At 41.3% G+C, this 18,811-nt stretch overlaps 2 protein-coding genes across 2 annotated transcripts; both read left to right on the forward strand.

Moving 5' to 3' along the window:
• Positions 1-5,625: 5,625 nt before the first annotated feature.
• LOC306711038 (trace amine-associated receptor 1-like) lies at positions 5,626-6,624 on the forward strand (the record flags this gene model as incomplete). The annotated part of the gene is made up of 1 exon (XM_079179808.1): positions 5,626-6,624. One exon carries the CDS (start codon positions 5,626-5,628, stop codon positions 6,622-6,624), a length of 999 nt encoding a protein of 332 aa, XP_079035934.1.
• A 6,884-nt stretch (positions 6,625-13,508) lies between these two features.
• Positions 13,509-14,501, forward strand: LOC306711636 (trace amine-associated receptor 1-like; the record flags this gene model as incomplete). The annotated part of the gene is made up of 1 exon (XM_079180652.1): positions 13,509-14,501. The coding sequence occupies one exon, from the start codon at positions 13,509-13,511 to the stop codon at positions 14,499-14,501; it is 993 nt and encodes a 330-aa protein (XP_079036778.1).
• Between the last annotated feature and the right edge of the window lie 4,310 nt (positions 14,502-18,811).

An 18,811-nucleotide genomic window follows, 5' to 3' on the forward strand; every position in this document is an offset into this window, starting at 1 on the left:
CCAGCACCGTATTCTCCAAGGAACAGACAGGTTGTTGTATTTGGCAGGATTTAATGGCGTAAAATATATAATATTTTTGTAAAACTGAAAAAGAGCACAACAATACAAAAAGTAAGTACCTTTGTACATACTACTTCTAACGAGTGGTCACATGACAAGATGCGCCAACCATAGGCTGAGCAAGGGCTCAATACACACAGACAGAGATGAGGAAAATGCATGGAGGAGAGATATGAGAGGTCAAAATGGGTCAAAATGATGCCAAACAGATGCCAAACAGCTCTGTTATGATAGATTGTACAATATGAGTGATAAACAAAGTGAAATATATAGTTATATAGTATATAAAAGTACAATGGAACAGCTGCAAATCCTGGTTCGAAAATGAGATTTTGTTTTTAGATAAACACCTATAACTGGGGTTTGCTTCACTTTATTTCCACCAAAACTTTTTGTGAGGCACCTGCACCCTTTGTGCTATGAATTGGGAATGTTTTTAGGCTAGCCAGGGCCTCATTTAATAAATTACAGTGCTTTTTCTTCAGGCGAACCTGGGAATTTTCCCTGTTTGCTGTGTTCAGTCTTCAGCTACTATTAACCGGTAACATATACACAATATTTACTCATCTCATCAAATCTCACAATTCCTAGTGTTATTCAAGCATCAACATTTTTAAAATAGACCTTGTAGTTACAGAATTGTAGTCTCTTTTGTATGGGTTACAATTTTCGAGAAGAGGCCTAAAAAAAGGCCTAAGGTCCAAGAGGTTTTAATGTCGATGTCACAATCTGAATTTCAAAACGTACAGACGCAAATAATGCATAAATAAGACAAACGCATTCTGCCGGTAGAAATCTATCCTGCGCTTGTAAACAGAACACAGACACAGTTTGTTAACAGGATACAGAGAGAAACACCTCAACAGTCATGATTACTGTGTGTCTTTATTAGTTACTATTATTAAGTACAGTGATCATGTGAACAGACTCAAACTTCTCAAAAGTCTCTCCAGCTGTTAAAGCCGACTGACAGCTGATCCAGCTGTGATCAGCCGCCGTCATCAGAAACACGTCGCTTCACGTTTTTTTTCAGGCAAATCTGAAAATGTTCAATTTGAGCTGTGTGCCATCTTCACTTACTATAAACCAGTAACATACACACAATATTTACCCATCTGAACAAATCTCACAAGTGTTCCCTTTAATATAACTTCAAAAAATGTATTAAAATAGACCTTGTAGTTCCAGAATTACAGTCTTTTTAGTATGGGAATGCAATTTTCGAGCAGAGGCCTCAAAATGGGGCTAGGGTCCAACGGGTACCAGGTTTTTTTTTTTAAAGTCTGAAGTCCCCCTCCCCCAACTGTAGATTACTTACTTAGTTTTGCTCAATTCCTGGATGCCTATGTCATCATGATTATATTATATGATCCCATAGACACCAAACAATTGAGCCAAGATAGCCAAATATTGTGTTTGATGTAACTTCAGACTACACTTAATACATAACAAAGGTCTGTCTTAAGACATTTATTAGTTTCTGACTCTGGGAAAGTGGGAAACAGTAAAATTCTCGAAAGCTACGGTGTCTCTTTCACAACATCACTCGCATTTAGGCTATTCTATGAGATCTTCTTTTGATAATTCAATTACAAATGTAATATTTTTTCACTTCTATTCACTGAGCCTCCCCTGAAACACTTTGGAACACAATGTATCCATCTAAAAGGAAGTATTATAGCTTCTATATAGGCTCCAAAGTTGGGGGTTAACTTTTTTGCCAGAGTACCCTCTACCTCAGTAAAGGTTCTCCATTATAAACAATATGGGAACTGTTAATATATCTGTTATTTTTCTGTTATCTGGGTATGCAGTCACATAACACCATGATGCAAATAGAAGCATTGAATGTATTCTGAAACATACATTTTACACATAAGAAAACTTTTGGCTTGAAATTCAGTATTCAGTGAGTTTCTTGTTCCTCATTTAATTGGACTGGGTTTATTATGTCATTATTCAGATCATTAGGAGGCTACAAATTAGTTTTGCTCAATTGTTATTGCTAGAAAACAATAAGGCCCCAGGTTGAAGAGGTGAGATGATGCTGTGTAATAAGAGAGAGAGAGAGAGAGAGAGAGAGAGAGAGTATGTGTATGTGTGTGTGTGTGTGTGTGTGTGTGTGTGTGTGTGTGTGTGTGTGTGTGTGTGTGTGTGTGTGTGTGTGTGTGTGGCCCAGGGACCAGCAACCACGACATACATTCACACCTCTAATTGAAGGCAGTTGCATCACATCATCTAACTGGAGGCACTATTATCATAACAAACAAGTGAGCATTTGGATCAACATACATTCAACTTTTTACAGGTTAATACAAATGAAATTAACAATAATACAATAAAAATACGTTTTTATTAAACATCGTCAGGTTTACAGTTCATGTCATTTGACAAATGAAAAAGTTAGTGACATTACAGAACAGCAGTGTACAAACACAGTACAGTGAAAATAAAACATCCCCCACACCAGACCACAGAGCTTTGCTGTTATTGTCCGGAAACAATCACATTGGGATGAAGGCAGGGTTCACTGTGGACAGGTCGCCAGACTATCGCAGGGCAATATGTAGCCAATGATTTATCTTAAAGTTCCTTTCTTCTTTTAGTGGTAAAACAGACAGGTTCAGCCACATATCATACCACCCTATCTTTAATTTCTTCACCAAAATCAGTCACCTATTACATTTCAAACTGAATATATGATCATGTGAAAGTCACCATGTACAAATCAGGTAGAGAGATGGTGATGTGGATAAATAAGCAGATCTTGATGGGGACCATCGGAAAGTAGAAGCATCAGTGGGTGCACAGGGATCCTGCTTGGAGAGAAATATTGCTTTCGATTTTTCGTAGTTAATCTTGTGTCTCTTAACTCAATTAAGAGACTTACATAGAGTAATATGTCATCAGCATACAATGATATTTTGTTCCGCTCGGCCCCTGTTTGAATAGCCCTAACATCAGGATCAGTACGGATGGCCTCTGCAAGAGGCTCTATTGCTAATGCTACGAGTAAAGGTGATAGCGGCAGCCCTGTGCAGGAATTCGTTCAAGTAGAAAGATGGGTGACCATTTGCTGTTTGTAATTACAGAGGCTTTTGGAGCAGCATAAAGCACCTGTGTCATGCAAGCTAGCTAATAGGAGTGGGGGAAAAAATCGATACAGCATAGTATCGCGATATTTTGAGTGGTGATATTGTATCGATACACCGAAGCCAAGTATCAATCTTTAATTATATAAACTAGAAACTTTTTGGTACTAGAAAAATAAAATCAATTGCTTTTTCAGTCCCCTAGATGTTGCTAAGTTGTTTTCTGGTGAGGTCAGCAGAGGTCCCGGGTCAGCGTGATTGGTAGGAAGTTGGTCAAAACAAAGTTAGAGACATCGGAGAAAGAAATCAGAAATGCACCGTCCGCGTTTGAATCAGACGTCTGGACTTATTTGGATTTTTTTTTAACAAGGATGGCCGTCGTTGGGTTTTTTAACAGACACAGCCGTGCCCAAGCTCTACAGAGAAGTGAAGCTTAAAGTGGAGGAATCTTTGAGTACAGCAGTAAGAGTTGCATTAACTTGCAATGCGTTGACGTCAAGCGCAGTGGATTCCTATGTGACTATAACAGCACGATATCTCACAGAGGACTGGCGACTGATGTCTCTCGTTCTCCAGACTAGAGCAGTACACGTAAGTCACACCGGGGCAAACATTGCAGACCTCCTGTAAAATGCAGCACATGAATGGGGGATTGTCAACAAAAACCTGGTGGTTGTAACCGACAACGCTTCTGACGTGGGCGTTGCCGTTCAGTTAGTGGGATTCCTGCATGTGAAGTGTTTCGCTCACCCGCTCAATCTGGCCTCACAACGGGCGTTAAATCTGCCAACAGCAGCCAGGCTCATGGGGAGAGTGTAGCGCATAACTGTCTCTCTGCCCTCGACGTCCACGCATCACAAGTTATACTGAGTTATATAATTCTTATATCGTACTTATAGAAGTTATAGACACGTTTGCATTAAGTTAAATTGGACTATGTAGACTGTAATACAAACAGTTCAGTTTGTCAGGTGCAACATTTCTGACAGGTTTTTATGACAGTGTTGGTCAGTGTGGGGGGGGGGGGGGGGGGGGGGGGGGTTTGAGCATCATGATAGTGAAGCATTCCACGTATAAAGAAATACATTGAAGAAAATATATTTATGGAAAGATCGTATCAACCTGGATTCGAACCCTGTCGAGCAAAATGGTAATATATTCAAAAATGGCCACGCTACGCGATCCGCCACTTGCATCTTACGACATAAAGGGCCTTTCCTTGTATTTGGCTGATCATGATTTGCAGACCTCCGCCCTCGGTCCACCCTCGGTAAACTATCAATGGATAAATCCAAAAGAAGACAGGTCACGGAGGAAAATGGAGAGTTTAATTCTGCGTGGATGTATTCATTTGCTTTCACTGCCAACGATGCTGGCTTACCTGTATGCTTGATATGTGGTGAGAAATTTGACATCAAATAGCTTTTGCGGCTCCAGACGAATTTTATTTGGTGGAATATAGGGCAAAATGGCTCTTTGGATAGTAAAGGTTGCCGACCCCTGGTCCAGGCGGATGATCAGGTTCTAATGTTGTTTCGAATACTGTTTATACCTGAAGCACCAGGAGGGGGCGCTATCATTTTAACAGGAGGGAAACACTGTTCGATGGGGGGGCAGACTTTGACATAACACCTGCGTCTTTCTTAACTTTTCCAGCTTTTCAGTTTCTCTCTCATTAATTTCAGTTGTTATGATAGGTGACTAATTGGCACGGTGATACTGTAATTAAGTCTCAGCTGGTAATGGAGTATTTTACAACGGGTTTGAAAGCAGCTCAGACGATCATAATCAAAAAAGGGAACTATCTGTTTTATAAATACAGTTTTTACCACAGAACAGGTGCAACTCAAGGCTTGGACCAGGTCATTTCCTCACTCCTTCTGATAGCTTTTCTCATATTTTACTCATTTTGGCATTGCACAGGATTTGACCACCAGTGGTACCACATACTGTAGCACACAGGTGAATGTCTGCAGACAGCAGGCCCTCCAGTGCCAATATACTGGTTGTTAGGCTATGGTTTTTCAACCTAGTGTAACTAATTATGTTAACGGGATTCAAGGATCTGATGGATCTAGATGGATGTTGATAAGTATAAAGGTTCTGCACATCAGCACTAATGCATGGACAATCGTGAGAGTTAAACAGGTATGATGTAGAAAATGTAGAGAATTGTTTTTGTGTTGACTGTCAAATATATATATATATATATATATATATATATATATATATATATATATATACAGTATTTATATTCTTTTATACATTCTTTTGTGTCAGGTAACATATTGGGCTTGACTTGCACATTACCTTCTTAACTTTGCAAAACAAAATGTAACAAAAAAATGCATGGATGTAAATGTATTGAATTGTTAAAATACCAGATCTGCCTATTGCCCAGATACTGTACTATAGGTATATATCAAATCAATGCTTACTGCTAATATGTCTTTAATTGTAGGAACACTCAAACATGGAACCAGAAGTCACTTTCAACTGGACCAATGTTGTGACTGCCACACATCCCTGCTACGAAATAGATAATTTCTATTTCATATTGACAAAACCCCCTTCTATTATTTGTGTATTGTTATATATGTTCCTAATGTTATTGTCTGTTGTGACAATATGTGGAAACCTTCTTGTTATAATATCTGTCTTTTATTTCCAACAGCTCCACACTCCTACTAACTACCTTATTCTCTCTCTGGCTGTGGCTGACCTGCTTGTTGGGATCATAGTCTTTCCTTTCAGCATGGCATTCTCACTTAGCTCGTGTGTGTATCACGAGGGTTTATTTTGCAAAGTACGAAGCACTTTTGATATATCACTGAGCACAGCTTCTATTCTGAACCTATGTTGTATTTCTATTGACAGATATTATGCAATATGTCAGCCTCTGACCTATAAAACTAAAATAAGCTATCGCGTTATTGTGATCATGATCAACATCCATCTAGATCTGATGGATCTAGATGAGTACATCATAATTGCTGGATTAAATAATGAAACATGTGATGAAAGGTGTTTAATTGATGTACTCATAGAAAACACTATTGGACCTATATTGTCATTTTATCTTCCAGTAATCATAATGCTCTGTATCTATCTAAAGATTTTCCTTGTGGCACAGAGACAGGCACGCAGCATCTGGAACTCAACCTGTCAGAGAGAAAAGTGTGGGGCCAATGCCAGTAAGATGGAGAGAAAGGCCACCAAAACTCTGGCTACTGTTTTAGGAGTTTTCCTATTATGTTGGACTCCTATCGTTCTTTGTGTCACCCTTTTGCCTTTCATTAATACGTCAGTACCACTTCCTGTGATTGAAACACTAAACTGGCTTACACTCTCAAATTCAATGCTCAATCCATTTATTTATGCTTTCTTTTACAGCTGGTTCAGATCAGCTTTTAAAATGATCATTTCTGGAAAAATATTTCAAGGTGATTTTGCAAACTCAAAACTGTCTTGACATGAATTACTGAAATGGCTTATGATTCATCTGTCACAATAAAGATGATTATCTTCAGACTTTGTCATATAACTTTATTTTTCATTGTACTCAGAATGGCATATCTTTGTAAACGTGATAAAAATCATTTTAGAAGTGGTTTGTTTCAAATAAATGTTCCAAGAAACAATGTGAAACAATAGTAACTAACACAAAACAACAACATAAACTAGATTAAGTAAAGCAAAAATAACCGACTGTGACAGTCTGGTACTGGTATAGCATTTGATGAGGTGCATTGTTTGTCAAAGTTTTAGCTCAAAGGTAAACCATGTAGCATTGTCAGTTTGCCCTTTCTCCACGGCTTAACGAGCCAGAGAGAGAGAAAGTGCAGCGGTAGTCGAGCGAGCGACTGTGAATAAAAAGAAGGACTGACATTAGTAAGAACAAAGCAGCATATCAGAGAATTAAATATTATTTTCTGATTGTGTCATTCTTACGTTCTAAAGCACAAATAAACACACCAACATGTCTGCACAATCCTGAGGAAATGTGCCGGATTTAGAAGGAATGCAGCCTACACGCTTCATCTTGTCGCTGTGGCGTGTCTGCTTTGTGTGTGTGGAGGTGGGGGGCTCCCCTTGGTCATACTGACACACCAATAGCAGAAACAACAGAGGAAACATAACAACCCGTTCTTCATCACTTTGTGTTATACAAACGCCAAAGGGGGCATTGTGCCTCGGTATCAGATGCAGAGAGCCGTCACAAAATGGTTGTGTTTTACCAACACAAAATATATACTACTTATTGGCTGGGGGTTACACACCCAAGTGGGGCCCAAAGGCTCTATAAAGCTCTATCTATTCATCTATAAAGCTTTATTACAGATGCTTTAACCCTATATTTAATCTTTTTTTGTTCTGAACTCACACATTCTTACACACTCACAGAATAGGTTGTTACTCAATAGTGCACTCTCTTCCAGTGCACCTTGTACATGGAATAGTCTGCAAATAGACTATAGCTTGGACTTTATGCCACCAATGCAGCTGTTCAAAGGCCCATTTCAGATCTTGATTTAGTTGATTGTAGCTTCTAATCGTAATTTTATCTGGCTTATTTGTAATTATATTTTCATACTTTACTGTATTTATTAGGGTGTAACGGTTCACAAAATTCTCGATATGACACAGTGGTACCACAGTTCGGTACGTTTTCAATACAGCAAAAAAGAGAGAGAGAAATGACAGAGAAATTTCCTTGATTTAAAAATATTTGTATTCATTAAACTAATATCATACAGTAAGTTCTTTTTTAACTTTGAACAATGATGGATTCATTTGTGTACAGGAAGCTATGGCAACTCATGTTTTGTCTTCAGCACATAGGCAGCCATTGTGCTTCAGTGAAAGAAGGTCATACTCTCTCTGATCTTGGCTAAGAGGCCAGAGATCTGCAGCACTGCCGTTGCTTTCTGAGATGCTAGATTAATGACATGGGCAAAGCATCCTATTTGTGGTCCTAGTCCAGCAGCTCTAACAGCATTTACTATATTCCTGGTATTGTCAGTAGTCCCAGGAATAGTTACATTAGCTTGCTCCAACTTCCACTGATTCTGTCATCTCTTGGGCCAAATCCTCGCTGATGAGACTCTCAAGGGGGCGTGTGTGAAGAACATGGCTCTTCATCTCCCATTCAGTAGTAAGGTAATGTGTTGTTACAGTCAGGTAGCTTTGTGATGTACGTCCGTCTGTTGTCAGAGAAACAGCGGGTGCTTCGGTCATTTGACTCTCTGTTTGAGCTTTTGTTTTCTTTCACAAAGCAGGAATTATGGTCTGGCAAAATGGGCTCGTGAAGGAGTAGTGTCACAGGGCTCAATAACATTAAGCATGTTTGTACGGCCTGTGTTTTCCACTCCAGAGTAGGGTCTCATATCTGCGGCTATACATATACCTTTAGCCCTGTTCCAATCAGTAGGTAATAGCTGCCTAAACTCTGCGGGGATAGTTTGTAGTGTGGAGAATTACAGTATTAAGAAGTAGAAGTAGTAGAATTTGTAGCACCCTTAGTGGTGAATAGAAGTGTCACAATAATAAAATGTAAAATATGTAAGAGTCACAAAATATTTACTGAAGAATGAATTATGTTTGTAATATGTTTACATGAAGGATATTACATGTTACAGTGTATTGACATATTGAATGTATTGAAATCATGAATGCATAAACACTGGAGGATTTAAACACTGTAAAGAATAGCCATCAGGGAAAGTTAGGGAATTCAAGGCAAGGCTTTTCAGAGACATCAAAGGGGACACCAAAGGAGACATCAAAGGGGACACAGAGGTGCTGGACAAATGGCCAACAAAGGAGGAGGAGAACCGGAGACAACTGAAGGGAAGCAGACTGCCATAAAACAACAGAGAGGACTCCTGGGTAAGACCATGCGGTCCCAGGTCAGAGGTGATGTCAGAGGTGATGTCACAAGGAGCCAGCCACTGATATGAGCAACGGATCGATAGAGGTGGGGTCAGATCAATCGGAAACCAATCACTGACCCCGGATGACGGCCTTTATGTTTTGCGACGGCTTGGGGCGCTTTCCGGCCATCAAAGAACATAAAAAGAATGTTTGAGAGAAAAAGTTTCAGTTCTCGGCAATATTCGTTTTTCAGCTAACTGACCAGGTCGGATCTGTGAGTGAAATTGCACGTGGACTCTGTTCTCGAGAACATTACCATGCATGGTGTATTTCAGATTGCATTTGTAAAACATTAGGTTGCAATTGAGTGCATCAGTTTGCATTGTTTACCTTCGTGGTTGCAGTTGTATCGGCTATCTTTTTATTAAATTACTATTTTTGACTTTTAATTGGATCCAGTTCGTTTTTGATTAGTCTCCATTGCTGGAAGTCAGCAGCGGCGAAAGTTTGCAGCCTACCTCCTCTCGTGAAGTTCCAGCCTCGACAGTAGCGTGTGTGCTGCTGTTGGTTTTCCTGGTAAGCTAGTTTAGCGTAGCGTGCCTCCCATAACAAACGATGTTAATTCAACATGGACAACTGATTACAGGTGTTGCTGATCTTGTTGTCTTTACTAGCAGCTGTTGTTCAGTTAAAGTCTGCATTTTTGCGGAGGAAGCAGCTGTTATTGGAGCGATTAGCGAGCGGCGTGTCCAGCGGCGTGTCCAGCGGCGTTATCAGCGCTACGGAGCGGACGTCTGAAGTCACGGTTAGCGGCTTTGAGGAGGACTGACACAAAACGGAGGACTTTCCTTGTTAATGTTTATTTTGTTCTGCACAATTATTGTAAAGTCCACACACATAAACTATAAAGGAACAAAACGTCAATTGTTCTCCAGTAGGACAGAGACTTCAGCCTCCAGCAGAGTTACAAGTGAGAACAGACACCGAAACAGAGGGAACGAGTGAGAGACGTTTGTTGACCACATTTATTGACCCATAATCTAGTAAACCATTATGTGTAAGTGTTAATTTTAAAGTAAATTTGATATGGGAGACGGAGAGAGAGAGCGAGCGAGAGAGCAAGACCCGCAGCGCTGTAACTAAGTCTGAGAAATAAAACTTCTAAAACTTTCCACGAAATTTGTCTGTTTGAGTTTATAGAGGACGATTTTAAGTATCAAACCCGACCTTTCATTCTTAAAGACTACTTTAATACTCTGTCGTATATTTTTAACTAAGCAACCAATCTACTTCCTGTTTACACCAGCACCCACCCACATGCCCAGTGTACTTGAATAGTGATATTCATTTTCAAGCTTTTTAGTATGGATGTAGATCATTTCGAAAACGATGCTGAAACGCTGTGTGGACGGAGATCGTTTTTGTTTTAAAACGAAAACGTATTAGTTGGGATTTAGCCTTAGTCAGAGTGTCCTGTAACAAGATTCTACCCTTCACAAGGGGGCAGCACCTTGTTGATTGACTTTTCAAGAGGACAGGGAAATGCTTTGTTTTACTGGAGGAGGCCAGAGGGAGGTCGCCCAAGTTTTGAGATTTGTATCTCCCCATCCCGTGTGAGGTTCCCTGATTGGGTACCTTTGTCATCCGACAGATGTTGTGGTGCTAGGTTATCAGCATTGAAAGCATAGCTTTGGGCTGCTGTTTGAATTGGTACATCAGCAGGTAAGGGTTGCCACACCTGGCCCACATTATTTTGCTATGTCAGCATATGTAATAAAGTCAAGGGTTCCCAAAATCCTACATACTCCATAATGTCCATTTAAAAAGTTTATTGATGTCTGTTATTTCCATTTATTGACATTCAAAAACCTCCCCGTACCAACACTGCTCACCTCCCTTCGCTTTCGGCTGCTCTGAACATAGGACACCACCTGATAATTGTGGTGGTCATCTAACCACAAAGATTGTTCTATTTTTTCTCCGTGAACACTGAATTTGGGGAGATTATTCTGCCCCTGCAGGAACATAGTCGTTGAGATAAGTGGGTGCCTTGCTTACTCTCACTGGATAATGTTGCCCAGACCTAGTTCAAGGGTAAACCCGTACTGTTTCTTGTGCTGAATTATCTGGCTCCGGATAGACAGGTTCTTGTGGTGCAATTCCACAGGGAAACTCTTCTCCTGGTGGCTGCATTCAGTCTGTAGAGCTGGTCATGATGTGGACAAATCTGATCCTGATGCCGTCTCACCAGCCGTCCTGTGTGTTTTTGCTGTCCAAGATACTCACATGTACTCTCAATGAGTGTTGTGGGAATCTACTTCTGGTCAGCGTACCCTTTAACATAGACTGAGTTGGACTCTGTGAACATTATGTCTCTGGCATGCTTATCATGGTACTCGTTTTGTCTGGCTTGATTCTTCCCAACCTTGCCAGGTAGTGAAGGATGCACCAGATCTAGCTGGGTCCAAATCCTTTGATTCATGAGCAGATCAACAGACATGGCTCCGGTTGTGGTCCATGGGGTTGAACGGTACGTGACCGGGAACCTGGTTAGCTTTGGTTCCACACTGGCCTCCCCCATCTTTATTCGTCCATCCTTAAAAACACGCACTGTACACCTGTTCAGGAAGGTGTTGAACACTGCACTGACCAGGCTGGGCCTATTATCACTGACTGCAATCATAGGACTGCTGGGAGTACATGGGGGGCAGAGATGCTTCTCAAATTCTCCACTGTCATGGATGAAGTTATAGACTGCATTCGGTTTGCCTCAATCTACTTTGAGTAAACATCTGCTGTTTCTGAGGTGGCTTGATTGGACTGACATGCATGTCATCTGCGCACCACTAATGCCAATGTTGTCATTGTATGCACCCCTGGATAAGCATTGGATTCTCCTATCATAGTCTATAGGCGTTGCACCTCTTATGTTTCGTTTCATTGGCTCTGTCTGGACTGCCTGGTGCTGCTGCATTTCCTTGCCAAGTACCTCCTTCTGTTGATTAGACTGATACAATGATGAGTTGATGAAGCGGATGAATCTGCAAAGACTGGGCGATGATGGGGAGGTGGAGGGGTGCGTAACAGCAGCATGAACGTACTGAAGGTAGAGAGACAATCATATTTAAAAGAGACAGCAACAAGATGATAGGCTAACCATGTCATTGTTACGTTGTGCTGTTGGATAGAAGAGACCAGCTGATCTAAACAGCTGATATCATGTTTGACAGCCCCAAAAAATGACAGCAAGGAAATAATGAGAGAGCATGCATGACGATTGAATGGCAGATGTATGAGAAATAGACTACGGGCTTAGGCATGCAAGAGTATAGTCTTTCTGACTGAAGTTACGCTCAAGCTTCATTTTGTCATCCGCTTCTATATCATTGTTATTGCCACACACCAGTCTGTCTTTCAGAACATCATTTAGTGCAGTCCCAAACTCAGTATTCAATAAGTCTCTTCAGTACCCTACAAATGATGCGATCAGAATACATTACAGTGCAGTTTTAATTTGAGCATGCCATAGGATTTTCATTAATGTGATGCAATTCAATTCAAACTTGGAAATGCTAATATACTACATTATTCAAAATGAGAAAATGACATTTAACAAGGAATACCCTGCCTGAAATCAACGTTTTGCAAAAACGTAAGATCTTCATACTAAATTATGATGAATCATGAATTTCCATGTAGGGTGACATAACACTGTCAAACTTAAGTAGGATGAAACATGATCAAGAAAATGGTACAATACAACTTGGCCCCAACCTTTGGGTTGTGTTATCTGACCGTAGGATGGAATCAGACTGAAAATGGAATATTTGCTCAGCCATGGACTGTTTTGGTCCATCGAAAAGGGGAAAGTTCATGATAATGTATTTTGTTTTGCATCAATACAAAAATGACTTTCGCATTCTTCACACACACACACACACACACACACACACACACACACACACACACACACCATCACACACACACACACACACACACAAACCATCACACACACACACACCATCACACACACACACACACACACACACACACACACACACACACACACACACACACACACACACACACACACACACACACACACACACACACACACATTCAGCAAGTTGTTACCTTTTTTTGTTGTTTGGCGTTTCACAGGACACTGTATCTTAAGTTTGATTGGACAAGTGAGGTTTGCATTAATTATAGTAATGAGACAGGAATTAATAAATATTAAGTCTAACTCCTGCAGAGTGCCACAATAATCAAGGACTTCTATCCTGATGTGTTTCTGGAGGGTTCAATAGCTATGGTATGAAAATGTATGAAGAGCTAGGATAACAGAAAACTAATGTTTGAAATGTGCATTAATACTGAACATAAGATTTTGTCAATCAAATGCTTAGAACTGAATATTTCTCTATTTTTCATACTGTATGTGTGGATAACTGAATGACACATGAACACATTAGCTTGGAAATGGATATGAGCATCAACAGGACTAATGTGCTTTCTGAGATACATCCCTGCTATAAGATAGATGTCTCTTACGTACTAACGAGCAACCCTTCTGCAATATGTTTATTGTTTCATATTTTCCTTGGCTCATTATCTGCTATAACTGTATGTGGAAACCTTCTTGTCATAATCTCCATCACTTACTTCAAACAGCTCCACACTTCTACAAACTACCTCATACTCTCTCTTGCTTTGGCTGACCTACTGGTTGGGCTTTTAGTCTTTCCTCTTACCATGGAATTCTCTATAACCTCATGTTTGTATTATGAAGATCTATTTTGTAAAGTACGGAGTGCATTTGATGTATTACTGTGCACATCTTCTATTCTAAACTTGTGTTGTATTTCTATTGACCGATATTATGCTGTGTGTCAGCCTCTGACATACAGAGCTAAGATAAATAATTATGTTGTTGTGATCATGATCTTGGTGAGCTGGGGGGTTTCTGCTGTAATTGGAATCGGCTTCATAATTGTAGGAATAAACCAAGAAATATGTGCCGGAACATGTTTAATCGTTTCTTTAATGGCAAACATTTTGGGACTTATTTTCTCATTTTACCTCCCAGCGATTGTAATGCTGTTTGTCTACCTAAAGATTTTCCTTGTGGCACAGAGACAGGCACGCAGCATCCAGAACACAACCCGTCAGAGAACAAAGTGTGGGGCCACTGTCAGTAAGATGGAGAGAAAGGCCACCAAAACTCTGGCTATTGTGATGGGGACTTTCTTGCTGTCTTGGCTTCCTTTTTTTCTTTGTACTACCGTTCTTTCTTTCAGTCACGTTTACGTGCCGCTTCCTTTGATTGAATTGCTTAATTGGTTTGCACTGTCAAATTCTATGCTCAATCCGTTTATTTATGCTATGTTTTACAGCTGGTTTAGATCAGCTTTCAGAATGATCATTTCTGGAAAAATAATTCAGGGTGATTTTACAAACTCAAAACTCTTTTGACTCGTCGTTAGCTGTGCTGAAACACAGTATGTATTGTGTAGAAGTGTCTATGATGAAAATGTATGGAACATCCACATGAAAAAACATACACAAATATGTATGCACAATATACACACACTATTCTATAGATTGTACTGTGCCTGATGTAAAAGTATAAAAACTACGTTGCATAAATCCTTTGAAATACTTAATCAATGAAAGTCTGTTGTTAACATTTCTTTTGTTATCGTTAAAAAGTTGATTAATTACTGGTACAACATGACACACACAAGGATGTGATTTTGAAAACTTTATTAAAGATTGGTTTGCAAAATCCTTTCCAAAGTTCCAAAGACCTTCTCAGGCAGGTGTTTCCAAAGCCTGCCTCTGACAGTAGCCGTGTTGTAATTTAATTGTCTAGCAATTTTGAAGCTAACTTTTTTCACACAAAAAAACAGCAGGTATGTTTCCATCAACTGGTTTGGAGTGAATAAACTAGAATTGATTGAAGTTTTGTTTGAAGTGAAGGAAAAAGTAGAGGATGCCAACTAGAGCCATGTTGGTTTTTCAAAAGCAGACTTTTCAGAATGAAACTGATCACTTTTTTTGTCTGGTAAAAGTAAATCCGTGTGGCAGTTTTGAAAAGCCTGTAACCTGTCTAAGAACTATTGGTTAATGAGAATGTAAGAGCAAGGAACCAGAATCTACTGCTTACATGCACCCCTGCTATGAAATACATGTTTCTTTCATAATAAAAATGGCACCTTTCACACCATGTGCTTCATCAAATATTTTTCCTGGCTCCTTGTCTGTTGTCCCAGTATGTGGAAAACTTAATGTAATGATCTCCATTATTTACTTTTAACAGCTGAAAATTCATACAAACTATTTTAAAACAAGTCCCTTGTAATTCATTCCATTTTGAATACATTTGTTTGTAGCAAACTCATTGACATATATGATGCATTGAGAACGTTTTGGATTCAGGAATGAATACCACATCTGAAAGTGGCCCAACAATGCAGCTACATTAAAACCTTCAGAGAAAGAAGACAGTCAACTGATTGCAAAAACTTTATTCTTTATAACTTTACTTCCATCCATCGTCTTCTGCTTATGGGTCGTGGGTGCAGCAGGTTTAATATATGACGTCCCTCTCCCCAGCAAGGCTTTCCAACTCTTACTGGGGAACCCCAAGGCGTTCCGAGGCCAGACGAGATATATAGAGTCCCTCTAGCGCAGTGGTTCTTATCGGAGGTACTGAACCCTGTAAGCTTCATCAGTGCATTCACCGAACCCTTCGTAATTGGAAAAATAAAATATGATTTCTTCAAAACATAGGTATATATTTTATTAGTGCACAAAATTAACCATGCATCAGTTGCACACAAAATCACTGTGTTCAAAGAACAAAACCAACAAAACATGAATTTCACACAAAAACATAACTCAATGAATATTTACTGCAAATCAATGTGACTTTTGCTGTTGCCTTTCAGATACAAGTTCAGAAATGCGCGGCTTCACCTTGGCAAGTGCCACTCTCAGATCATTTTCGCAACAAAGTGTTCCTTTTCTTAGTTTTTATGTCTACCATCCTCGAAAAAGATTGCTCGCAAAGATACGTTGTAACAAATGGTGTGAGTATCTCAAGGGCTTTCTTAGCAATAAGAGGGTATGGTACGATTTGGTGACACCAAAACATTGAGAGCATTGTTGTTCTGAAGAGTTGCTGTTGAAGCTTGGAGCGTGACGTCACAAATAATACGAGTGGACTGAATTTATCTCACGCCGGGTTTACACCGGACGCTGAAGCGCCGCGCCACACCGCGCAGCGCCCAAGGAAAGCCAGGCGCCTCCTTTCCGCCCCCCTGTTACACAAATGTGCTGTTCACATCGGCTGCGCCACGCCGCACCGCGCCAAGCACCGATGGTTTCGGCGTTGAGTCTATTTTTTCCGCTCGCCGCGAGTGTATCGCGCCAGGAAGCACACTGAAAAATTATTTAAACGATATAAATGACATATTTTATATTATATAAATGATCAAATATGCATCCCATACTTTGTATTCCCCTTCTGTTGTCCTGCAGTTTCAATCTCCCCAATATTTCTCCTCTCATTATTAACTTTCCCCATCTGCCCATCCACTACAAACAGACAGGGGGGCTATGAAGACCATCATCATTTACCCCCGAACCCCTACATTGAACGGGTTACATACAACAACAAGTGGAGAAAGCAGAATCGCGGGCTGACCGGCGCGGAGAAATGCGCATCCAATGTGAACAGCCAGGCAGGCGCGCCAGGCGCACAACGCTTGAGAATGGCGCTGAGCGGCGCTTCAGCGTCCGGTGTAAACCCGGCGTAACACGGCGAAGAAAAATTGTGTGTTGCCAATTGCCAATTTGACGGCCGACAAAAACGGCCCGACATTGCTAGTGCGAACCGGGCTATACTGTATGTGTCTTGACCCCTGCCGAAACCCGGAGAGTGACTCACCGAACCCCTGGGGTTCGATCGAACCCAGCTTAAGAACCACTGCTCTAGCGTGTTCTGGGTCTACCCCATGGCCTTTTATCAATTGGTCGTGCCCGGACAACCTCAAAAGAGAGGTGTCCAGAAGGCATCCTGATCAGATGCCCGAAACACCTCAGCTGGCCCCTTTTAACGTGCAGGAACAGTAGCTCTGATCCGAACGGATGTCTGAGGTCCCTTTTCTATCTCAAATGCTGAGCAAAGCCACCCTACAAAGGAAGCTCATTTTGGCCACTTGTATCCGCAATCTCGTACTTTTGGTTACAACCCAAAGCTAATGACCATAGGTGATGTTCGGAATGTAAATGGACTGGTAAATCTAGAGCTTTACCTTCCGGCTCAGCTCCATTTTCACCACAACAGTGCATAACAATGCCCAGGGCACTCCTGGCACTGCACAAAACCGCCTGTCCATCTCATGCTCCATTACACCCTGACTCAAGAACAAGACCATGACAAAATTGAACTCCCTTGCTTGGGACAGTGACTCACTCCCAACCGAGAGGGTGCAATCAACCTTTTTCCCGCAAAGAACCAATGACCTCAGACTAAGAGGTACTGACTCTCATCCCGATCGTTTCACACTCTGCTGCAAAGCGCCCCAGTGCATGCTGAAGGTGACGTTCTGAAAGAGCCAACATCACCACATCATCTGCATAGAGCAGAGATGCAATTCTATGGTCCCCAAACCAGACATTCTCCTCAACAACCTGGCGGAGTTCAGCACACACTGGAAATGTATTGTACTTAGTGCCAAGTTTACAGACACAGCTCTCATTTTGGGCATACAAGGACCAGATGGCTCGTAGCAACGACCCCGGTGCTCCGTATTTCCACAGTATCCCCCACAGGACTCCCAGGGGAACATGGTCGTAAGCATTCTTCATGTGTACAATACACATGTAGACTGGATGGGCAAACTCCCATGACCCCTTCAACAGACCTGCAAGGGTATAGAGCTGGTCCACTATTCCATGGCCAGGACGGAATCCGCATTGCTCCTTGTGGATCTGAGGTTTAACAATGAGTCAGAGCTTCCTTTCCAGCACACTGCAATACACTTTACCAATAGGCTGAACAGTGTGATACCCAGATAATTGAAGCACATCCCTGGTCCCCTTTTTTAAAAAGAGCAACCACCATCAAGGTCTGCCACTCCACAGGCACTGTCCCTGACCTCCATGTGACACTGAAGATGCATGCCAACTAAGACAGCCCAACAATGTTCAGAGCTTTCAGCATCTGAGGGCGAATCTCATCTACCCATGGCGCCCTTCAGCCGAGGAGCTTTTTCACTCCCTCAGCAACCTCTACCAGGCACATGGATGGGTGTTCCCCCCGAGTCTTCAAACTCTGTCTCCTCCACCGAGGACATGTTGGTCTGGTTCAGGAGTTCCTCAAAGTGCTCTTTCCACCACTCTGCAAAGTCCCCAGTCCAGGGCAGTGGTTCTCCTCCCCTGCTGAACACAGCCTGTGCAAAGCTCTGCTTACGCTTCCTGAGTTATCCAACGGTTTGCAAGAACTTCCTTGAGGCCAACTGGAAGTCCCTCTCCATTATCTCTCTGAACTACAACCGCAACAGGGTTTCTGCTTTGGAAACCACAGCTGCAGCCCTTCTGGCCAAGCTGTACCAGTTCAGCTTGACAGCCTCCTCATTCTTAGGTTGACGCCACGACTGGCTGGGTACTCCAAACTTCTGTTCGGTGCATAAGCACAGGAGCTATTGCCCAGAAAACACAACTCCCAGGGTGACTGGGGCACACAAATGCCTCCACCAAGTTACATCTCTCATGAA

The sequence above is a fragment of the Pholis gunnellus genome (assembly GCF_910591455.1).
Source record: "Pholis gunnellus genome assembly, chromosome: 19".
NCBI classification, from domain to species: domain Eukaryota; kingdom Metazoa; phylum Chordata; class Actinopteri; order Perciformes; family Pholidae; genus Pholis; species Pholis gunnellus.